Source organism: Miniopterus schreibersii (assembly GCF_964146895.1).
Source record: "Miniopterus schreibersii genome assembly, chromosome: 16".
Lineage (NCBI taxonomy): Eukaryota > Metazoa > Chordata > Mammalia > Chiroptera > Miniopteridae > Miniopterus > Miniopterus schreibersii.
Window position 1 is genome coordinate 32,265,918 of NC_138116.1, and position 25,581 is coordinate 32,291,498.

Consider the following 25,581-nt stretch of genomic DNA (forward strand, 5'->3'; position numbering starts at 1 on the left):
ATAAAAGCTGAAACTCTTAGAAGAAAATCTCCATGACCTTAGATTAGGCAATGGTTTCTTAGATATGACACCAAAAGCATAAGTAACAATAACAACAAACTAGATAAACCAGATTGCCTATGAAAAACTTTTTTTTTTAATCCTCACCCAAGGATATTTTTTCCATTGCTTTTCAGAGACCAGAATCGAACCTGGGACCCTTCAGTCTGTGGGCCAATGCTCTAACCACCGAGCAAAACTGGCCAGGGCAAAAAAATGAAAAACTTTTGAGCTGCAAAGGACACCATCAAGAAAGTAAAAAGGGCAACCCACAGAATGGGAGAATACGTTTACAAATAATATATCTAATAAGAGACCTGTATCTGGAATACACAAAGAATTCTTACAATAACAAAAAGAAAAATGACCCAATTTTTATTATTTTTTAAATATATCTTTATTGATTTCAGAGAAAGGAAGGGAGAGGGAGAGAGAGACAGAAACATCAATGATGAGAGAGTCACTGATCGGCTGCCTCCTGCACACCCCCTACTGTGGATACAGCTTGCACAACCCGGGCATGTGCCCTGACCGGGAATCAAACCCCGATCTTCTGGATCCTAGGTCAACGCTCAACTGCTGAGCCACGCCCGGCTGGGCAAATTTTACATTTTAAGTGAGTGAATTGTATGGTATGTGAATTATATCTCAATAAAGCTGTTATAAAAAGATATTTCGTTCTGATGCTAGTAATAGTAGTACATATTGTATTTCTTCATCTGGATGCTGGTTCTGTAGGAGTGTTCACTTTAGAAAATCCAGAGTTTATACTTCCGGCATATGTATTTTTATGTTGTTTCTCAATATTGAAAAAAAAAAAAGTACTCCAGGATGTGGCTCTTTTAGTTCTTAAATTTATCTGTGCATCAAAGACTAAAATTTAGATTTCTTAAATCCCGCTTCACTTTATGTTCCAATCTAGAATGTTGGCACTGATACGAAATTTCTGTCCAACTCACCTCCTTTCCCCGAAAAAATTTTATCCATCTGGAATTTATTTTCTTATGAAGTATGTAAATGGTACTTTTAGGGTACCTGAGTGATTCTAAAAACAACTTATTTTCTCAAAGCTTTAAGCATATGCAGCCCCTCACTTTCTTCTGTTAATATTACTTTCTATTAATTGGGAGTTAATTAGATGAAGAAAGACAGGTTAAATCAATATTTTGTAATATTGAGGTTTTTACTAGGTTCTTTGTTTTAATTCAATATATCTCTTTACATATTCATAAGCAAATATCTTTTTTTGGGGGGGGATTTTTAAATTGCTTTTATTACTCAAAAAAGCTTCATTTTTTTATTTAGCTTTCTGACTCTGTGCTTGTGCCTTCAATACTTTGACAACAATTTTCTCCTCAATAAGGAATGCACGCTTGATCCTGTCACGGACACATTTAGCACACATGGATCCACCATAGGCCCTGCTGACATGTTTTTCATTTTAGATAACCTCATGAGAACTTTAGGTCTCACAGCACAAACTCCACGAAGTCGGCCTGGGCACACGCCACATACAGATTTTGGTGCTTTCCCAACCTTCTTGGTATAAAGGTAAACAATTCTATTACCAGGGCTTCGGGACAGCCTAGTTTTGTTAGAGGCTGTATTGTAGGACAGCCTCCGACGGTATGTCAAACGCTGGACCATTGTGAATGCCTGAAGTCACCGTCCCCGGAAGAGCCTTTTTCTTTTTTTGTTAATCTTCACCCAAGGATATTTTTTCTATTGACTTTAAAAAAAATGTTTTTGACTTCAGAGAGGAGGGGGGAGGGAGGAAGAGAGATATAGAAACATTGATGATGAGAATCATGGATCGGCTGCCTCCTGCATGCCCCCTACTAGGGATGGAGCTTGCAACCCAAGCATCTGCCCGACAGTAAACCAAACCCTCCATGACCCTTTGGTTTCAGAGCTGGTGCTCTAATCACTGAACCATACTGGCCAGGGCACAAACATATTTTTTCATCTGATGTTGGAAAGACTAAATGGGACATTTGTTTACTATCAAATGACAGGTGGCATTAAAAACAGTTAACCTCCTCCCTAAGCCAATAAACCCAATGCAGGAGTATACTGTGACCTAGATTGGTCGAATGAGAAGAAACCCAAAAGTTTAATGGATTGGGGAAGAAAAGGGCTCTCTCTTCACTCTCTCCTTCCCCTGCAAGTCTCTGCCACAAGTAAACTAGCCCAAGAACAAAACCAACCAAGGGCTAGGTCAAGGCCAAGAGAAACCTGAAAAAAATGAGCCTCAGTTTTGATACTGCTATGACCCCCTTGATCAAATTGTTCCTAAAGTCGACGCTACTGCTGGATTTCTCAGATACGTAAGCCAATAAACTACCTTTCTTGTTAAGTCAATCTGAATTGGGTTTTGAGGCACTTGATTACAAAAGTATCCAGATACAGCTTCCAAAACAAAAGCTGTTATTTGCTCTAATTTTTGCAATGAACATATTTATCTTGTTATATAACAAGGTAAACTTAGATAAATATTCAATTACTTTAAAGAAGAGGATATTTTACCTTGGCTTCCAACTGATTAGCAAAAAAGGGAGGGTTGCACATGCAAAAGTCATAGATTATCTCAGATTCTTCCTTAAGAGCATCCATCAGGAGTGTCTTCTGTGGTACTTTTACCACTAGGAGGAAAAAACAGGAACTGTTAACCACTATTAATGCTGTGATAGTTTTCAAACACGTCAACAAATTCTTTGACACTAGTCCCTTCAAAAGGTGGAGTTTGAGTTCCCTCTCCTTAAGTATAGGCCGCACTCACTGACTCGCCTTTATTGAATAGAGGTTGTAACTTCTGAGGCTAGGTCATAAAAAGTAATATGGCTTCTTCCTTGTCTATCTCTTGAATTACTTGCTCTAGCCAGCTGACATGCTGTAAGGATGATCAAGTAGCCCTGAGGAGAGATCCACACGGCTAAAGGTGGCTTCCTGCCAACAGCCATGTAAGTGAGCCATCTTGGAAGCAAATCTTTACCCCTAGGCAATCAATCCTTCAGCTGATGGCAGCCCCATGAAAGACTGAACCAGAACCACCCAGCTAGGCCATGCCCAAATTCCTATCTCACTGAAACTATGAGATAATAAATGTTTATTGTCTGAAGCTTCTAGATTTTAGAGCAATTTATAATACAGAAATGGATAACTAAAAAATGCATTAATAATATCAGTATCTCCCCTTACAATGATATGTTGAACACTAGTAAGAAAAGCCTATTTCTTCCATAAAGAGACTTTATGGAATCTCTTTATGGGAGTCTCTTTAAGGAAAAAACCACCACCAAAAAACAACATCCCAGCCCATTATATATAAAATAAGCACAAAAATTAAAAGTAACTGATTATTAAGGGAATTCAACTATTTGTAGCATAGTTCCATACACCAAAATAAAAAGATGGTATAACTTAATCAACAGTGGGGTTTTCTTCCTTTTAAAATCTTGGTGACTAGGTTACTTCATATGCAGCTGATTCTCACTACTTGCAGCATATGAACATACATTTATGCTCTATGAAGTCATCACAACCACTGAATCAGTGAATACCGAACCACTGCCCTGAGGAGAAATACAGGTTGGGTTACGTAAGTGCAAGCCTCTGGTCAAACATTTTTATCAACTAATCAATATAAACCTTATTTTATGTATGTTTTTGTTTAAAGGCACTTTATTTAATATACACTATGATTCATTAACACTAAACTCATGGTCAACAGCACTCATGTCTGAAAGAAGCTTACCTAACACATGTACTGTCTCTGTAAGGCATATCACAGTCTTCTTGGGCTCAGGAACACTAGATAGCACTTAAGCACTATATTTAGGGGCCATTTTAAACAGTAAAATCACCAAGAAAAAGCACGAAAGTGCAAAAAAAAAAGTGGTGCTAAATAGGCCATGAAAAGGGCACTTGTTTACAGTATGAGCCGAAACAACAGGGCAGAACATCACACCCTGTTCAACTTCAGCTGGGAACATGCACACTGGGTGACAAATTTTTTGCCACTCTGCACAGGTCTATGGATAACCACATGAAAGTACCAGCAGTATTGACTTGGGGGTTAAAAAAATAACCCCAAGTAGGCAAATTTTAGCAAGTAGGCAAATTCACAAATACAGAATCCAACAATTATGATGATTGACTGTATTTACTACATTTCTTTCTGAATTAATTCTGATAATAAAACAGAAAATCTAATGACGGTCTACCAGATTTTTTAAATTACCAAAGTTTGTATATTAAAGCAAAAGATAATGAGATGGGTTAAATTAGAAAAACAGGTTAACAAACGAAGTTTAAAAGGAATATTTATTCTGTAGAGCTAACCTTTTATAAGATCAGATAAGTTATTCTGTTCCACATTTTTCTTTGCGTAGTTGAAGCACATATCATCTACTTCTGTTGCAAGGAAATACCAGCCATTTAAGGTACTTCCAAGTAAAGGATAGATGCAGGATGCTCCAGTACCTAAAATAAAAATTCAAAACACACTGCACATACCTGAAGGAGAGGTGAGAATAATAAGCAAAAACGACATTCTTATCTTAGAATTCCTACAGCCTGACAGTGGCTACTGGATTCTCTAGCTCTTTCATGTGTTAGTCTTACCTCATAATTAGATTCATATTTCTTAGAGGACAGAAATCTCACTGACCTCTTTTTTGTATGTTGTACTTAAAATGAAGTGTGTATAATTATAATTGGCTGGTGATCAAGGAGTACAAAACTGATAACTGAAAATTGTCAAAACAATTTAATTTGCTATATAAAATGTCTTCATTTTAAATCTCACACAAAACTTTATTTTCTTAAAAGAAATCAATGTTACCTGTTAAAACACCACAGTACTAAAATAGATCAACGGACACCTTACTCCCCAAAAGCAGAAAAAAATACATAAGGTATAAAAATTTTATGATATTAACCCCACCCCCCAATTCCCCATACATCTGTGAGTTGTTACTTGAAGGAAACCAGGATTAAAAAAGAAAAAAACTAAAGAGAAAATTCATTTCTTAGATTTGGAGACATGGAAAAACACATGTGATTCAGATCCAAAACATCAATCCCTGGCTGGCCCACCAAAGTTTCAAGGGAGACATTTAGAGGCAAATGCTTCAGGCAAAGATTACTCTTTGACAACTAGGGTTTGGCCTTAAATTTGTATGTAGAATCTCTAACCATGGACTGGACTATATACTGATTTCAAATACTGCTTTTACAATCACTGACTAGTCTTGGCCAATAAGATCTTAAAGAGAAGAAAAGCCAATGTTTCTTCCAAAGGCCTAAGTAGTTAGCCCACACCAGCCACTCCAGGACTGTTTTCCCCTGATCACATCCTGGCCCAGGAAGAGTGGAGACTAGAGCTACTCCTAACCCAGAGGAAACCCAGGCTAATCTTACTGCTTACTCATTAAGTATTCTGAAAAGCCTAGTAAAAGACAGGACAACTGGTGGCCAGAACATTTAAGCTTTTTGACAGTAACTGTGATTGCTAAACTTCCTATCATGTTTACCTAAGAACATCCAGGCCCTGATGCTACTGGACCAATACCTCCTTGGGGATGTGTGATGTGGAGAGGGAAAGGATGGTAAAGGGTACTCAAGCTCCTCTCAGAGGCCACAGTTATTTAGCCCTGCTAGCCATTCTGGTAAGAGAGTCATTCAGAATAAGGAATTTCAAGTAGCACTTTCACCTGTGCAGGAGGGGGAAAAAATGTCCAGACCAGATTCCAGGATCTTGATTCTCACACAACTATCTCTCTTTTCATATTTCAATTTTATTTAAAAGAAAAAAAAAGTACACTTTTCTTCAGTTGCCCAAGAATAAACACAGGTAAAAGGCCTGTCCTCTCCCCCAAAAATCAAGTTTCTCAATTCTTAAGACCAAAGACTTGCATTCTAACAACCTAATGCCCTCAGAAAGCTGAATGACATTCTTAAATGGGTAAAAAACCCTGTAATGATAAATAAAAATAGAAAGTGTATAATCATAGAATTAGAGCAAACTGATGGGAGTCTGGGGGAAGAATTTATATAGAACCCTAATTAGAATGAATGTGATTTCAGCACCAGTGCCCCTTATGAAGAGCTAAAATCCATTAACCTCCTATATCCCCAAGTGTTATTTTAGAAGGTTTAGGACATAATTAAAATAAATTAGTATCAAATAGGCTCTCAAACTTTTTAAGCTTTCTCTAACCCATCAGCAAAGAACATAAAAGGGCAGAAGCTTTTGTTAAACCCCATTATTTTTATGCAGTACTTAGGTTATATGGGGTGTACAAATTTTTGAATGCTAAAAGAATCATGTATTTATCAATATTCAACAAATTATTTATTGGATACCTACTATGTGCTAGACCTTTGTTACTCCTTGGGATATTATAGTAAGCAAAAAAGTAATAGGCTCTGCACTTAGCAATCTAGTGGTAGAGAAAGACATTGATCAATCAGACAAGTAAATGTGTAGTTAAAAACTAAAAAAAACCCGCCACCAAGGAAGAAACATGGTTTTATGAAGCTCATCATCAAGGAACTTATCTTATGCTAAAAGGTCAGAGAAAACTTTCCTGGTAAAATAAGTTTCGAGTTAACAATACTATGAATGATATTTAATAAGACAGAGGTGGGGAAGTTCCATTCGGAGGGAACAAGTGTACAAGGCCTAGAGGCATGATGCCTTCACAGAAGAACAAAGGAGTTCAGAAAACAAGAGAGAGAAGCACAGAAGACGAGATTTAATGAGGCCTAGAAAAGAGGGCAGAGACTAGACAATGGAAATTTTCATAGGCCACGTCAAGGTTTTGCATGTTTATCACAGAAGCAACAGGAAGCCATTAAAGTAGTAAACACATGATCAGACACAGGTTTACACATACTTTCTGGAGAATGGAATAGAGAGGCGACAGACAGGATGCTGAGAAGCTATTCTGTAGACCAGGAGAGATGAGGGCAACTTGAACGGGAATGGTGGCAGCGGACGTGGAGAGAAGTAGCCAATTTAAGAAATGTTTAAGAGAGAAAATCATCAGGAAATGGTGACAGACATTCTCAGGAGGGTGGGGAGGAGTAACTATGAAGGATGACAGGGCAGACTGTGGTGGAGTCACTGAAGTAAGATGCAAAGGAAGAAGACCAGGATTCAACAGAAAGACTTGGGTGTGGTCTTGGGTCTCAAATATTTCTAAGATATTAAAGTTTCTCATATATATGGCACTAAAAAAGGAATCTGAGTTGGAGAAATATATACATTTGTAGGTTGTTTGCATGGAGGTGAAAAATAAAGTCACAAACGTGGATGAAATTGCCTAGTGGTGGGTGCTGAATAAGAAAAGGGTTAAAGATGGAGCTTTAAGGATTTGTAACACCTAATGGCCAGATGCAGGACGTGAGCCTGAAAAGGGGAGAAGGAGACTGCAACTGAAAGAGCGAAACCAGGAGTCTGGTGTCATGGAAGCCAATGGAGAGTGTATAGAGGAGAAAGGAGGGGTCAATAAATGCTGCATAAAAGTTCACATGGGCCCACCGGGCATGGCTCAGCGGTTGAGCATCGACCTAGGATCCAGGAGATCACAGTTCGATGTCCAGTTGGAAACATGTCTGTGTTGCGGGCTCGACCCCCAGTAGGGGGCGTGAAGGAGGCAGCCGATCAATGATTTTCTCATTATTGATGTTTCTATCTCTCTCTTACTCTCCTTTCCTCTCTCTGAAATCGATAAAGAAATATTTAAATAAATAAAAAAAAAGCTTATGTGTGATGAGGACTGAAAATGCATGCAAAGGTCAAAGTTAAGCTTTACGACTATCTAGAAATCATGTTTGCTAGTAACTATACTATATTTAAAAATAGAATCATAAAGCTTTTAATTCAATTTTGCTCATAAAGGACTGGTAAAGGACACAGGACTAAATAAAATTAAACCCTATCAAATAAAAATGTCGGCCATGACAAACATATAATACATCTATAATTGCAAAACATATCTTGGCTTCATTTCCTTCTGTATATCCACTTACTCTCCTCAATAAATCAAAGTGGACCGTGTTCTCCATTGTAGGTGTTTACAATTAAGAGAACATCTTACTTTAACACAGTGATTTTTTTTCTCTCCCTTTAATTTTGGATTAAATACCCTCTACAAATAATCATTCAAGAGATTCCTGAAAGTATTCAGGCCCACATGATCTTTTATCAAATAGCCATTACCACAAAATCACAATATAAGGACTATGTTACTAACACCAAATAATTCAGAGTAAAAACAATACCCAATAGGCACAGATACCAACATGGTAATCTGAAAAGCTAAGAAAACAAGAGCCTTGCTCTCATTTTGCCTCTCTTACCCATTTCCTTCCTATTAGAGCTGACAACCCCTTCTCAAGAGAAATCAATGGCAAAAAAGCCCAGGTGTAGCAAATAAGAGCGGTAATATCCATAACCAGATTCTTTCACTCAACAAATACCAAGAGAAGTTTACAAAGAAGTCAACCTTGAAAAATTTATAAAATTTACATTTAATCAAAAGAATTTAAAACCACATACCTATGTCAATTCCTCTTCGGAGAGTACTTTTGTCAGTGTCCTGATGGCCAATCAGATCTTCTACCCAATGAATATAGTTGAGTCTTAAGGGAACTGTGGGAATTAGTCTCTCCAATGGAATATCAATAGAAAGTCCAAAATCTTCCCTTAGAAGAGTACAAGTCAGAGCTCTAACTGCTTCAGGGTCTTTAAAATTAAGACTGTGGGGTGGAGAAAAAGAAGTAAAACTAATAAGATGTGCTGTGCTGTACAAGTTCTATGGCAGCCAGGCAATATCAAACACCCATGTGAATGTCCTAATAGATCACACATACAGCAGTGTAGAGTATTCAGCACAGTGGCATCCACACAAGGGCGTTTAACATACTCACAGTATACAAATGGCAGTGTAAATTTCCAGCAACACCACTGCATTTTCATACATGAAAGATAGAGGACAAGAGTGTCTCTATTCCAATTCCTGCCTGATTGACTCCTTACCTAGCTATGTCACTTAGAGAAGCTGAGAGCACTGTTTCCTCAGCTGTAAAATGGGAATAATGGTACCTATATCATAGTGCCTCTGAGAGATAATCTGTGAAAGGTATTTAGCATAACACCCAGTACATAGTAACTATATTAGAAATGCTGGCCATTGTTGCTATTATTAATTAACATGATTTGACATTACTAAACTTAAAAGTAGAAAGAATGTAGAAAAAAAATGTTTAATAATGAAAATAGGATATGATACTTAAATATAACAAATATTACAGACATCAAATTCAAAATTTGACTATTTTTTGCAGCTTTACTGAGGTGTAATTTACATACTATAAAATTCACCTAGAGTACACAATTCAATAGTTTTTAGTATATTCACAAAGTTGTGCAACCATCACCACGATCCAATTTTAGAACATTTCCATCAGCCCCCAAAAGAAGCCTCATGCCTATTTGTAAGTCATTCCTTGTTTCTACCCTCAGATCTAGGCCACTAATATACTTTGGTCTCCATAGCACTGTCATTTGTGGATACTTCATATAAATGAAATCACACAATATGTGATCTTTTTTCTGGATTGTTTCACTTAGCACAGTGATTTTCAACCTTTTTCATTGCATGGCACACATAAACTAATTACTAAAATTCTGTGGCATACCAAAAAATACATTTTTTGTCAATCTGACAAAACAAAAAAGGTATAATTTTGATTCATTTTGTTGTTGTTGTTAATACTCACCCGAGGATATTTTTTCCATTGATTTTTAGAAAGAGAGGAAGGGGGGGGAGGGAAAGGGAGAGGGAGAGGGAGAGAGAGAGAGAGAGAGAGAAAGAGAGAAAGAGAGAAAGAGAGAAAGATGGATGTGAGAGACACATCATTTGGTTGCCTCCCCCACGTGACCAGACTGGGGCTAGGGATTGATCCTGCAACCCAGGTACCTGCCCTTGAACCCGAGACTCTTCAGCATACGGGCCAATGCTCTAACCACTGAGTATACTGACCAGGGCATGACCTATTCTTTTAAGTTTCTTTTTATTATTGATTTTTAGAAAGAGAGGGAGAGGGAGAGAGGGAGAGAGAGAAAAACATTGATGTGAGAGCAAAACATCGATTGGCTACCTCCTACACACCCCTACCAGGGATCGAACCCACAACCCAGGCATGTGCCCTGACCAGGAATCGAACAGGCAACCTTTCAGTACACAGGATGACACTCAACCAACTGAGCTACACCAGCAAGGGCATGACCTACTTTTTAAAAAATTACTTAGAAAAATGCAAGTTTAATAGTAAAAGAACTTGTAAAAAGAGTGATGATGGCACTGGCCAGGTGGCTCAGTTGGTTGGAGTGTCGTCCCATACACCAAAAGGTTTGAGGGTTTGATTTCCAGTCAGGGCATATACCTAGGTCGCAGGTTTGATCCTCAATTGGGAGCACATGGGAAGCAACTGATTGACATTTCTCTGTCACATCAATGTTTCTCTCTCCTTCCCTTCCCCTCTCTCTCAAAATCAATAAAACATATCCTTGGGTAAAGATTTAAAAAAAAAAAAGAGTGTTGATGGGAAGGATTAGATTTCAGGAATATAGATTTGTATATTATCTATACAACAGTTACACCCTATACTTGAAGCATTCTTGTGACCTTTAAGAATGCTTCGGGGTACTAATTTATAGGGGGGAAAATGGAAGAGGTTAAGAACAAAACTTGAACATAATCTACTGCAAACAGAAAGAAAACGGCCATAGTGAAATCTCAAGAGATACAATAAGAGCCTATAAGTAATGACACTCATAGCAATGAGTATGCTAGTGTTCCAGATTTTGGTTTCCAAATACCACTCCCCACTAAAAGGAATCAGAGTTCCTTAAATAAATGGCTGTTCCAGGTTTGGAATAATCAAGCACAAGATTAATATGGAACATATTTTGTTGTATTCAGAAAACAGAACATGCTCAGAGAAAGATGAGAACAAGTCAGAAGGACACAGGCCAGCTTGAAAGGGCTCCACTGGCCAAATCTGGAACAATGTGAATAAAGAATGGCAGCAAGGGAATAGCCCATGGAATAAAAGAAGTCCTTGAGTCCATACTTACATAAATAGATAAAGAAGTGGGGAAGAAAGAACAGCTCTTACACTAGAATGAAAACAGATGTAGAGTAATGAAGGTGGTTAGAAAATTACTCTTGGCAATTACCAGGTTAGTAATTGTTTCAATTAAGAATCATCAATAAATGCTAAAAATAGTAGGTAAAAGTCTGATGAGAAACAGAATACTATGTAGTCTCAACGTATTTCCCCACAAATTATCAATTACAAAGGAGAAAGAAATTGAATGGATACCACCTTAACTAAGTGATTGAAATTAACACCACTTGCCCAGCCGGGCGTGGCTCAGCGGTTGAGCCTTGACCTAGGATCCAGGTGATCGGGGTTTGATTCGCGGTCAGGGCACATGCCCGGGTTGCGGGCTGCAGCCGATCAATGACTCTCTCATCATTGAGGTTTATCTCTCTCTCTCTGTTTCCCTTCCTCTCGCTGAAATCAATAAAGATATATTTAAAAAAAAGAAAAGAAAAAGAAATTAACACCACTAAGAGAACAAATTGACATCATAGTCTTCAGTGATACACTGAGGAAAAAGAAAACAAGACTTTAAAAAGCATGCAAAACGAAATGAGACCCTGGCAATGTTTACACAATCTTGTCAATATACTAAAAGCCAGTGAATTATAAAATTTTAAAAGGGTACGTGAACCATACCTCAATAAACGAATGAAATGGAAGTGAACAAGAAGTTTTTAAAAATTAGAGAAAAATATGAGAAAGATAATGGAGATCCTTCATAAACATAATTGGTGTCGCTGAATAAGAAAACCAAAGTTACCAGACTTCAAGGATTAAGTGAAAAAAATCCTTTACACATCTAGACAAAAAGCTTAAATCACCTAGTTGGGGAGGCGGCGGAGGCAACAGGATAAAGAAGGCTGGCTTCCCACTTCTAGCAGGTACAAAGGCAAAAGAACGTGACTTGGAAGCCCTTTGTGGGGGGAAAGGATGTTACTTAACAATTTTATACTCAGCCAAATTATACTTCAATTATAATGACAACAGAGCAGACAAGAACTCAAGGAACATACTAGATCTCATGGTCTCTTTGTGAAAAAATTCCCTGTGGAAAAAGTTCAGCCAATCAAGAGACAAATGAAAAACTAGGGCACAAAGGCTAGCAGTGAGCATTGCAACTATTATAACCAGAGCTAAGATTAAAACATCTGTGAACTGTGGCTACAAAATACAATGTAAATGTTTGTAAACAATTCAGGAGGGAAAATGGGAAAGGAAGAGGTACTTAGTGAATTATTTCTTCATCTTTTATACATGGGTCAAAAGATTTCTTCTAAAGTTGACAAGTTAAGTGGCAGAGATATAAGTATATTTTTAAGACTACAAACACTAGAAAAATTAGGAGAAATAATATAATCAGATAAAATTACATGACAAGGGAAAGGAAGGTGAAAACCAGATCACACAGTGTAAAGAAAAAAAACAGAAACAATCAAGCCCTGGTCAATATGGCTCTGTGCTTAGAGCGTCAGCCTGTGCACTGAAGGATCGAGGGTTTGATTCCCAGTCAAGCGAACGTACCTGGGTGCAGGTTCACTCCCTGCCCCAGGTCAGGGCATATGCAGGAGGCAATCAGTCAATGTGTGTCTCTCACATCGATCGATGTTCCCCCCCCCTTCCTCTCTCTAAAATCAATGAAAACATATCCTCGGGTAAGGATAAAAGAAACAAAATCAAAAGAAAACAATTGCTGTATTTGAATTAAGAGGCTGGGTAAAGGTGGCAGGGGCAAAAATAGAGAAAAGTGAAAGGAATTAGAGATATTCAGAAGGGAAAATTTACAAGATTTGGTGATGGATTGATATATGAGGTGTGGGAGGATGTATCTCCTATAGGTCTGGATTGTTCAGCAGGATAGACAGTGTCATTCACTGAACATGGGAACTCGGGCAGAGACCCATTTTGGGGGGGCAATATCATAAATTTGAGACATCCAAGTGGAGATATTGAATAAGCAGTCATCTCTAGGTATAGAGCTCAGAAAACTGGTCTGTAGAAACAAATGTATAAGTGATTTTTGCCAACAAACAAGTGAGGCCCTGGCATAGAGAGTGCATAAGGAAAAAATACAAAGTGACAAGAAAAGAGCTTAGCACAAAGCCTTGAAGAATCCTTTCATGGTTGTATATACAATCATTACAGAGGAAGCTACACAAAGAAACAGAAGGGTGAAGAAAGAAAACCAGAAAGTGTGGTGTGGTGCCAAAGAAGCCAAGAGAAGAGGGTATCCGTGAAGGGGAACAGTGTGAGCAGAGCGACCTGCTTCTCAGAAGTCAACTGAGAACCGAAACTGGATTTAGTGACATGAGATCACTGGAGACCTTTTCAAGAGCTGCTCTTGAAAAGAGCAGAATTAAAAACCACCCTGAAATGAGTGAAAGATTAAGGATGTGGAAAGAAGTGGAGACAGTAAAACAGACAATTCTTCAAGAAGTTGAGTTGTGCAAGGGGAGAAGAGAAATGCGGAGTGAAAGTCTAGAGGGGTTTTGTTAATAATTCTTTAATGGAAGACTTAAACATGTTTAAAAGTCAGTGGAAAATAACAAAGGCCATGTATATGAAATGTCCAATTTCTGTAGAGACAAGAAAAGTCTGGAAGGGTTAGAACCACCTCTGGATGTGGAAATGGGTGGGTAGATGAGTAGGAATGGAGACTTTCATTCTCCTCATATTTCTGTATTATCTAAATACAATTCATATACTATCACCTTCATAATGGTGTTTTGTAACTATATGGCAAATGTTTATAATATAATGTAATCAAGTGGTGGTAAAAATAAGTCCTATGATTCTATCTGTATCAAAATTACAAAGACAAAAATTACCATATAAGGACAAGGGCTTAAACACAAATTGATTAAGGTAGAAGAACTGTGACTTTTTTCTTTTATGTATGCAACATTACCATTATAAATGTAGTTAGGAAGAGTATATTTCTGTAATGTTCCCACTAAGGGCTCTATAACGGCTGTATAATAAAAAAATTTTTTAAAATCCCTTCTTCAAAAAAGGAAAATAGGTCCTTGGTTCCAGAGTACTTGCTTTCCATGAAAGGGGGGCAATTCTTTTGGGGACCAAATGGGGACATTTCCCATAGTGACACCAATCACCAAAAAAAATAGTACTACAGCTTGAGCATTAATTACATAGCTTCATGAAACAATTGGAGGAAGAAAAAGAGCAATATAATGTTTTCTTAGTGTCTTCAAACAGAGTTGTTTACAGAAACAGTTCTGCTATTCAAAATACATATATATATATGTATTCACTTTGATGCCTAGAGCATGCAATTTATTAATAAGGAACTGCATCCTAATCACCAAAAAGTACAAGATACCAAGTAGAGGCTATTCTAATTGAAGTAAGCTGCAAAATCAATGAAGAGTTGATTCTTTGACTTTGTTAGCAAAACAAGTATTCATTTTCTTCTAAGAAAATACAGACACTAATCTGAGAGTTGGATATCTTTTTGTAGGACAAAGTCTAGTCATCCGACTTTACTAGTTAAATATCTAGGTCACCTTAGCACTCTGGGACATTAAAAAATCCTGAACACAGGCAAGATCTTTTTCATCCTCATTTCTGAGATCACAGGAACTAAAATTAGCTCTCACGTGGAAATTAGCAATTTACTCTATCAGTCTTTGTTGTTTGTTTAACACATCCAGCTTCACAAAATAGCCTATTGTCAACAGGCTCATGTCAGATTTCCTCAGAATGACTCCTGCACTGCTACTGATGAATACAGTATTGCCATTATAGTCGGCGTTTGGAAGCATACATTCTGTGACCCATGGTTAAAATATCAATCATTCCAACACTGTAGAGGTTGAACTGGATGTAACAACAAAGGCTGAAGCCTTCCAATTTTACTCCAACATTGGTTTTGCTTCATTAGATCTTCACCGAGATGCTAAAAATGGTACAATTCTTCAATGCTGGGTCTTTGGTTTAAAAAACAATCAGTTAAATGTAATACTTCATTCAAACTCAACTGACAGGGCTCAAGTAAATTGCAGAATGTCCCTATGGGGCTGGTAACTATAAAAAGCACAAACTAAAATCTAATTACAATGGTCAGATATGATTATAACAAAGGAGTGACAGGTGCAGGGAAGAAAAACAAAGAGAGAGTGATATCAATCACACCCACAATCCTCGTCACCTTATCAATTATACCAGGCTTAATGATGATAAGAGTACCTATCATTTACTAAGTGTGTACAATGTACCAGTCACTTTGTATGCATTACTACTAACCTGTATGACTACCATCGAAAATATGGCCTTTTATCCCTCTTTTTTAGATGAGGAAATTCAGTCTTGGTAAAGCTAAGAAAATTATCTAAAACCTCACAGCTGGTTAGTGGCACCCTCGGGACTGGTACTTAGAATGACTGACTAAGAATGCCCCTTCTTCCCGTTCCACACCCTGCCTCCCTTAAGAGACCACTTCAGAGGTGAACAAATAAATGACACTTCAATCCATCTCAAGTCTAATGTTTTATCTGATATTCCTTCCCCATCGTTTGGCTGGGTCTATATTTTGGCCATTCCTTTTCACACAGTTTATGGAGTTAAACAAAAAGACATTATAAAAATAAAGAATATTCAATCAAAGCAGACAATCATCAAAATCTCCTACCTAAGCAAGCGGGATGGGGAATGATATCAGGAGCAGCTAGGTCATTTGCATTAAAAAAAAAAAAAAAGGTACATCTCTCTCTCACACACCTACCCTCCTAAATACGTTTTATGGCCAACTAATAAATAAGCTCATGTTGCTCCTATTTTTAAAGAGAGAAGAGAAGGTTCTCCTCAAGCTTGCATCACCCTCTTCCCATCCCTTCACAGACAAATTTGTATTTTCCTGGGGGGAAAAATTCAAAATTACTTTAGCCTATTACAAAACCACCACTCTGAACATCACAGCCATAACCTTTCAGCCCTTTCGATGCCCAGCATATCAGTGCAGATATTTTGGTTTTCGTTTGAAACAAAATTATCATGTTTATAATCTGCAACATCCATTCTACAGGCTACATGGTATTCCACCATATAGAACGTCATTCTAAGAACCTACATACTGGCTATTTAGATTATTTCCAACTTTCCTTGTTATAAACAGCCTTGTGATAAACATCCTCAAATATATATTATTTAAGTATGCTTTTTAGAACTTTCAAGGCTGCAACTGTACCAGCATTTTATCACTATGTCACTTGACTACATTTTTGCCACTGGTGGATACTGTAATATTTTGTCTTTGCTAATTTAGTCCATTTTTTCCCCTTTTGTGAATTACCCATTTTTATCCTTAACTTTATCTACTGTTTTCTTTCTTATTGTCTTATAAGAGTTTTATATATAAAGGAAGCTAATATTTTGTCATACACTTTAAATATTTATACTGTTTCATCACCTTTTACTTTTAGTATTTCCTGATATGTAAAAGTTTTTACTTCCTATATAGCTAAACCCATCTTTTTAAATTATTAATTCTACCCTTGCAATATGCTTAAAAAGACCATTCCTACACTCAAAGTTATACAGACATTCACCTACCTATATTTTTTTCTAGTATTTAAAAAAATAAATATATTAAAATAATTCAACCATCAGGAATTTCTTTTGTATCACATGTAGGAAAGAGAATATAATGTACCCTTCCTATGGCTGTCCCAACTGAATCTATTAAAAATCCATTATTGAAAAAAAATCCAGCCCTGGCCAGTTGGCTCAGTTGGTTAGAGCATCATCCCGATACACCAAGGTTGCAGGCTCGATCCCTGGACAGGGCACATACAAGGATCAACCAATGAATGCACAAATAACTGTAACAAATCAATGTCTCCATGTCACTCTCTCTCACACACTCCTCCTCCCTCTCTCTCTAAAATAAATTAATTAATTTAAAAAAAAGAAAAAAAGGAAGAGTCACCCTTCCCACTTTGCACTCCCTCTGGGAGGTACACTATTGAGCAGAATGACTGGCAGGAATCACCCTTCAATTTAATGGGCATATGCAAAGGTTCTGTTATTTAGACATAAGTGTGTTACCAAACGCCACTCTGCAAGGGGCAACTAACCGATAGCCCATTCTTGTTCCAATACTACTATACTAATATTTTAATTACTCTAACTTTACACCCTTGCACATTTCCACCACCCATTTGGAAACATTGTGTCACTTTTTCTCCAAAAACTTTACAGGGATTTTGATTGGGGGAAAATTAACATTTTAACTATAGTGGGTCTCCCATTCAGAAATACATTATGTACCTAGATTGTTCATGTCTTCCTCTAGGTCCCTGAGGATAATTCTGTTGTTTTGCATAGATCTTTACATATTTCTTGCCAAAGCTATTTCCCTTTGCTATTGCAGATGGAATCTTTTATTGCAACTATATTTCCCAACTAGTATTTGAAAAACAATCAATTTTCTTTTATTTATTATGTTTTATATTTTTAAAATATTTATATGCATATTTCATTCAACAACCTTGTTTATTTGCTTGAATATTTTTAGGTGATTCTCAAATTTTTTTTCAGGTAGACAACAATCAAGCCATCTCTAAAATATAATAATTTTCTTTTTCTCCCTAATATTTATATCTCAATAAGGAAAGCAATAGACTGAGCCAGAGAGTGTTCTGGCTAAGTCGCTTCTTAGTATTATAAGCCTGTACAAGGTTATTTAAAAAAAAAAAAAAGTGCATTGATTTTATAGGTTGAGGAGGATATGGGGGAATAAATGGTGGTAGTTGGATATTTGACTTGGGGTGGTGAACACACAATACAGTATACAGAAATGTGCACCTGAAACCTGTATAATTTTGTTAACCAGCATCACCTCAATAAATTTAATAAAAAGGGGGGAAACTGATTATATCATTTAGACCCTTTATCAGCAGTAGTTAACCTTTCTTGGGTCAATAATTCTTTTAAAAGTGAAGTTCTAAATTATAGGTTAAAGCTTTGAACCCCATATCCTTAAGAAAAAAACCATATACAAGTATTTTTATCTAATTGTCTCTGAAGCATTCATGGATTCTCTGGAAGTCCCTAAAGGCTACTGCTCTCTGTTTATTTTGGTTACAGTATTAACCAAATACTATTTGTTATTAACCAAAGTACTGTCTTGGTATTAACCAAGATACTGTTTGGATAACAGTTAGCACTATTTCTAACCAAGTATTTCTATTTGGTTAGAAATACAAAGAAAAATGTCTCCAAATTATGTCAACCCCCCCCCATTTTTTTTAAGAAAAAGCACTGTCTTTTTTTTCTTTTTTTAAATATATCTTTATTGATTTCAGAGACAGGAAAGGAGAGGGAGAGAGAGAGATAGAAACATCAATGATGAGAGAGTCATTGATCGGCTGCCTCCTGCACGCCTCCGACTGGGGATGGAGCCCGCAACCCGGGCATGTGCCCTGACAAGGAATCGAACCCCAATCGCCTGGATCCTAGGTCGATGCTTAACTGCTGAGCCACACCTGGCCAGGCTCTTCTCTTTTTTTTAATATGTCTTTATTGATTTCAGAGAGAGGAAGGCAGAGGAAGCGAGAGAGATAGAAACATCAATGATGAGTCATTGATCAGCTGCCTCCTGCACACCCCTACTGGGGACTGAAACTGCAACCCAGACATGTGCCCTGACCGGGAACTGAACCTTGATCTCCTGGATCCTAAGTTGATGCTCAATCGCTGAGCCACGCCAGCTGGGCATACGTCAAACACTTTAAAAAGATATTTCTGTTATATTTTTCAAAATGCTAAAAGTCTTCACTTTTAAATCTTCACTGATCAATATAAACAAGCATCTTTTCCAATTTTATGTGTTTTTGCCTTGTATTTTCAGATTTGGAGGAAACTCTCATTTGTCTAGTATATTTTTGCCTAACCCTTTTTTATTTATCTGTAATTTTGTTTTAGGTATGCCATATATGAACGGCAAACAGATTTTTAAAAATATATATATCTTTATTGATTTCAGAGAGAGGAAGGGAGAGGGAGAGAGAGTTGAAACATCAATGATTAGAGAGTTGTCATTGATTGGCTGCCTCCTGCATGCCCCCGACTGGGGACCGAGCCTGCAACCCAGGCATGTGCCCTGACTGGGAATCAAACTGGGACCTCCTGGATCCTAGGTCCATGCTCAACTGCTGAGCCACACACGGCCGGGCAACAAACAGATTTTACAGAGAAATTATTCTCATGATTTAACAAATATTTATTGAATGTCTATTCAGAAATGTTGTGATAACAGATCTGTTTGGTCTGATCTGAGTGATTTTAAAAATATATACAGTGGTACCTTGGTTTTCTAATGTAATTCGTTCCGGAAGACCGTTCGAGTTCTGAAACGTTCGAGAACCGAGGGATCAACAACCAACAGCTAGGCCTCAGGATCTTGCACTCAGTGGACGCCGTGTGGCATGTTCGACTTCCAAGGCATGTTAAAAAACCAAAGCATTTACTTCCAGGTTTACGGTGTTGGTAAACCGAAATGTTCGTCAACGGAGATGTTTGAAAACCGAGGTACCACTATATAAATCTTAAATCATCTTAAAAATTCTAACCATCTTAAAAATCCTCCTCTGGTTCCTCAATGTCTAAGCAATCAAGTCCATTCTATCTGTATGCTATGAAGGGTTCTTTGTCATTTTTCTGTTTTCCTTTCAGTCTCATCTTCTTTTATTCCCCAATCTGCTATCCTGTATCAACTTTAGCTCCATCTACATGCAGTTCTCCAAACTTACCATGCATTTCACAAAATTCTGTTCTCTATAGTTGGAATTCCTCCCCCTGCTTCTACTTACCCTCCAGTATTCAGTTCAAAGGCCCAGGGCCTTCACAAATAACATCCCTACATCACTGCTGTACCCTCTTCAGACTTCTGTTTCAATTGCCTATGAAATACTCCACTTGAATATCCCACAGACTTCTCATATTCTATATGCCAGAAACTGAAAACATCATCTCCCCAAAACCAGCTCATTTCCCCTTGGTCCCTACTTCATTAAATGGTACTATCACCTATCTTCTTGCTAATTTGAAATCCTAAGCACCATACTTGGTTCCTACTTCTTAATTTCCAACATGTCCTGCTAATTCTATCTATGAATTTCTCTCTAATTCATCCAGTAATCTGTATCCTTACTGCCTCTATCTAATTAGGCCACCAATGTATCTAATCTGGATTATTAAAACCATTTTCTACTTACTTCCCTGTATCTCCAGTCTTAATTTCCCCTGCAATCCACCCTCCACAATCCTGTTCCTAGAACACATCTGTCGAAACACAATTCTGAACATGTTATTCCCCTACTTTAAAACTTTAGTGGATAAGGATAGGGATGGTAACTGTGAAGACACAGACCTCTCCACACCATGTCCTTAAGATAAACTCCAAACTCCTCCCCGGGCCTTATAAAGTACTGCAAGCATAAGCCTCCCCAGCCCCATCTTCTGTCAGTTGTCCTAGGCATGTCCAACTTTGCAGTTCCCCTACTGTTGGTGCTCTCTGCACACGCTGCTCCCCCACTTGTGTCACTCTTCTTTCTGCTGGGCTAACTCCTACTCATTCTTCAGAACTCAACCAAGACACCACATCTGTTTCAAATGATTCTCTAAATCCAAAGTCAGGGTCAGATCCCCTTTCTGTGTGATGCCATTCACACCCCACAGATTCTGAGAAACTCAGGCAAACAAGGCCTGTTTATCTGTCCACTATCCTCACTAGTGTGTGAACTCCAAATACGGCAGCAACTATGCCTTCCTCTTCTTCTTCTTTGTCATTCTTTTCCTATTCTGAACTGCAGGAAAAACATATGTGAAAAACTCAGCCAGACTCAGGGGGAGTAGTGGAAATTGGTGGAAAAACTATCAATAACTTAAGATATGCAGATGACACCATCTTACTGGTAGAAAGTAGCAATGATTTGAAACGACTTCTAATTAAAGTGAAAGAAAAAAGTGCCAAAGCAGGACTATATTTGATCAAGACAAAAATCGTAACCGCAGATACACAACTTTAACATTGACAGAAGATACTGAAATTGTTAAAGATTTTGCTTATATTGGTTCAGTCATCAATTCAAATGGAGACTGCAGCCAAGAAATCAAGAGAGGGCTGAGACTCAAAGGGCAGCAATGGAAGAATTAGGGGAGATCCCCAAGAGCAAAGATGAGTCATTAGAGACCAAGTCGAAGATCACCCACACCCTCGTGTTCCCAATTACTATGTATGGATATGAAAGTTGGACAGTGAAGAAAGCTGATAGGAAAAGATGGATTCATTTGAAATGTGGTATTGGAGGGGAGCTCTAAGGACCCTGGACCACCAGAAAAATGAACAAGTGGGTCCTACAGCAAATTAAGCCTGAAATATCGCTGGAGGCAAAAACAACAAAACTGAAGCTGTCCTACTTTGGGCACACTGTGAGAAGCAGGGTTCTTTGGAAAAGACGATATTGCTGGGAAAAATAGAAGGCAGCAGGAAAAGAGACCAAATATGAGATTGATTGACTCCATACAAGAAGCCACAGGAATGAGTCTGGAGCTGAGCAGGGCTGTTGAGGACAGGACATTGTAGACATCACCCATTCATAGGGTCGCCAGGAATCATAGCCAACTCAATGGCATGTAACACATATCCACATGTCTTTCTTATTATGACTTTCCTAGAACTTAGCACAGAATGATTAATAAATATTAAGTAGTACAGAATTCATAACTGGGGCTGTGCTCAACTTTTTATTGAATGAAATAGACAAAAAAGCTTGGAAACCATGGTTCTGGAGCATTTGATCTCAGCTTTTGCATATTGGGATGGGGAGTGATATCACAGATCACTTTGAGAATCCGATGAAAACTAAGGATTACTTCCCAGAAAAATGAACATAAATATATTTTTTAAATACTTTTATATGATTTCTAAGGTATCTTGGTCCTCAGGTTAAGGCCTGCCCTAGGACCTCTATTTCTAAAGTCATAAGAAGACTGCCAGGAGAAAGAGGTCAGCCCAATGATCCTATTATTCCTTCCCTTCCCTCCTCCCCACAGTTAAATCAGCACACCTTTCCCCAGGCAGGCATGGAATTTCCATCCCCTCTTAACTCCCAGAGTTTAGGAATGCAGTCAAATATTTCCTTCTCAAGGTTCTGTTATGCACATCCATTATCATAATCTCCCATACCATTATCATAATCTTGGCCATTTCCTGAAGAACTCGTACTATTATTTTCTTAATTTTAAAAAATCAGCTTTTTTACTTAAATACAGTGACATCCTAAGTAATAATATCTGTGAAATCACAGTTTTGATGTCATGGTTATTATTTTCCTACCTCAAAATAACATACACTTTAAAAAAGAACTTTAGACCATCAGCAGCCACCAAGTTTGATTTTTTTTTTTTTAATAATTTTTTTTCAAATTGATTTTTAGAGAGAGAGAGGAAGGAAGAGGGAGACAGAGAAGCATCGATGTGAGACTGCCACTGATCAGCTACCTCCTGCATGCCCCCTACTGGGGATCAAGCTGGAAACCAGGGCTTGTGCCCTGACTGGGAATCCAGTCAGCAACCTTTCGATGCACGGAGGATGCCCAACCAACTGACCTATACTGACCAGGGCACCAGCCACCAAGTTTTAGAGCACAATTCTAAGGCCTCTGCAGTACTCTGGGGTCTCTTCTGGGTAAGCAATAACTTGGACATTGAGAGGGATTTTTCTTAAAGCCAGAGGAAATTTAAAAACATTTGTCCAATCCTCTTATTTTATAGATTAAAAAGTTAAAACCCAAAGAGGGTAAGTGATTTGTCCTAGGATTAGTATTCAGGTCTACTATCAGTCCAGTACACTTTCCACTACTCTGTACCATTCCGATTACACTACAATAATACATATCAAGAATTCTTCATCTGTTACCTACCTCACTCTTCCATTCAGATTTATATGAACATGTTGCTTAAAATCTGGATATTTGGATGCCAGATATGCAAAGTCAGGAGGTTTGTCCTTGTATCTATTTCTTGCATGCATTGATTTACTCAGAGCCATCTTTAAAAAGAAAAAGAAAAGGGGAAAAGTGAGCACATTTAGTTTAAAAAATATTAATGGGGAAAAACTGTGGTTGCCAAGACACTAGTTACAGCCAACACATCCTTACCAATCAAGTGAGAAAGTAGAAGTTATATTTTTTAAATGTGCAAAACAAAAAGAATATGAAAAGATGCTCAACATCATCTGTCATTAGAAAAATGCAAATCGAAACCACAATATGATACCACTTCTACACATTAGGATGGCTATTATTTAAAATTTTTTAGAAGAAAATAATAAATTTTGGAAAGAATGTGAAGAAATGAGAGCCCTCATGTATTGCAGGTGGGAACATAAAATGGTACATACTTTGGAAAACTGTTGGTGGTTTTAAAAAGTTAAAACACAGAATCACCATATGATCCAGCATTTCCACTCCAGAGTATATGCCAAAGAACTGAAAGCAGGGACTCAAACTTGTATTTGCCTACCAATGTTCCCAGCATCATTATTCACAACAGCCAAAAGATGGAAACAACCCCAACCGTCCATACACATGAATAAACAGAATGTGGTATATACATACAATGGAACATTCAACCATAAAAAGGAATGCAATTCTGATCCGTGCTACAACATGGGCAAACCTTAAAAACATTATGCTAAGGGAAATAAGCCACACCCAAAAGGAGTATTATATTATATTAAATATCGCATTATACCACTTACATGAAGTGCCAAGACTAGGCAAATTCATACAGATAGAGCAGAAAAGAGGTGACTAGGGGTTGGGAGGAGGGAGGACTGATGAGTGATTCTTTAATGGATACATGGTTTCTGTTCAGGATTAAAAACTTCTAGAAATGAATAGTGGCGACTGCTGCACAACATTGTGAATATACTTAACGTTACTGAATGGCACACGGAACATTTAAAAATGGTTAAAATGGTAAATTTTATGTTATATATATTTTGCCACAATAATGTATACAGCATATGATGAATCTTTTTTTTTTTTTTAAACCAAGGAAAGAAAATTGGAAACTATTCCTTTAAAGCATCAAAGTAGCAGAAAGTCCTATAAACTACAGCCAAGAATATTATAATCAGAGGTTAGTTTTCACAATAGCCTTGCATGGACTGAATATTTTCTAGTGTACCAAAAATCACTTAAGTCTCAAAAAATATCTTCTATTCCAATTTCCTTTGAAAATGTCAGTCTTGTCACTCCTAGGTAGCTAAAACTAAATGAAAACAAACATAATTTGTCTTCCACCAGATTACAAAGAGGAAAAAAGTTAATGCATTTATTGCAAAAAATGAAAACTAGAAGAAAAGCCATTGATAGTGATTTAGTAAAACTCTGTAGTTGGTAATTTAAAAATATTTTAGAATACTACATACTCTGGGTAGTAGGTGACTTTTATTTTCTTTATACCACTCTGCATTTCCCATTCTTTTTTATAATGAGCATTTATCTAAACAGTACTATGTAAGCCAGAAACCTAGGAATCACCAGATAGCTCTCTAGCCCTCTCATATCCCAAGAAATCAACAGTCACCTGGATTTAATCTACTAAATACCTCCCAAATCCATCAATTTTTCCCTATCTCCACCAATATAAGCCCAATACAAGTTACCTAGACTGCTATAACAGTCTCTTAATTGGTCTCCCTGAATCCTCTTTTATTCTCTCCATTCCTTTTTCCACCTTACAGTGATAATTTCTAAACACAAATCTCATCACATCCTCCTCGTATGCCCACTTGCTCAAAATCTTACTCTTAGGATAAAAACAAAAAACCTTACTTCAGCATACAAATAAGGTCGAGCCTGGCGTGGGCTAGCCCATTTCTGTTATTATCAGCTTAAGTCACACCCCCTCCACTCCCAAGCTCATTTTTCTGTCCCTCCACTCTGACAACAGGGTCTTTACACAGGCTACTCCTTTTGTCTATAAGTGATTTTCAACTCTTTTCATCTCATGGCACACATAAACTAATTGCTAAAATTCTGTGGTACACCAAAAAAATCTATTATATTTTCTGCTGATCTGACCAAAAAAAAGGTGTAAATTTGATTAATTCACACCAGACAGCTATTACTGTGTTGGCTATTGTCATTTTTTTACCTGACTAAATAGTCAGGTATTGCATGTTTTAAAAACTCTTGTGGCACACAGGTTGAAAAATCGCTGTTCTACAATGTCCTCTACCCTTCCCCCCCATTCACCTGATGAATTCCTACTCATCCTTACTATCACACTTCAAGCATCTCTTCTTCAGAAAGGTCTTTCCTTCCCTAATCTCCC

The 25,581-nt window shown here is 37.5% G+C and overlaps 1 protein-coding gene and 1 pseudogene across 2 annotated transcripts in view; both read right to left on the reverse strand.

Moving 5' to 3' along the window:
- METTL16 (methyltransferase 16, RNA N6-adenosine) overlaps positions 1 to 25,581 on the reverse strand; it is a 55,015-nt gene that overhangs the window by 26,791 nt on the left and 2,643 nt on the right. The window contains exons 2-5 of the mRNA XM_081161878.1: positions 23,160 to 23,287; positions 8,606 to 8,805; positions 4,381 to 4,521; positions 2,566 to 2,681 (exon numbers count right to left, since the gene is read on the reverse strand). Of these exons, the coding sequence (XP_081018004.1) occupies positions 2,566 to 2,681; positions 4,381 to 4,521; positions 8,606 to 8,805; positions 23,160 to 23,287 (585 nt within the window). The remainder of the gene's footprint in view (positions 1 to 2,565; positions 2,682 to 4,380; positions 4,522 to 8,605; positions 8,806 to 23,159; positions 23,288 to 25,581) is intronic.
- LOC308568662 (large ribosomal subunit protein eL34 pseudogene) lies at positions 1,296 to 1,736 on the reverse strand (annotated as a pseudogene). Its single transcript has one exon. The product of its transcript is annotated as a large ribosomal subunit protein eL34 pseudogene (transcript).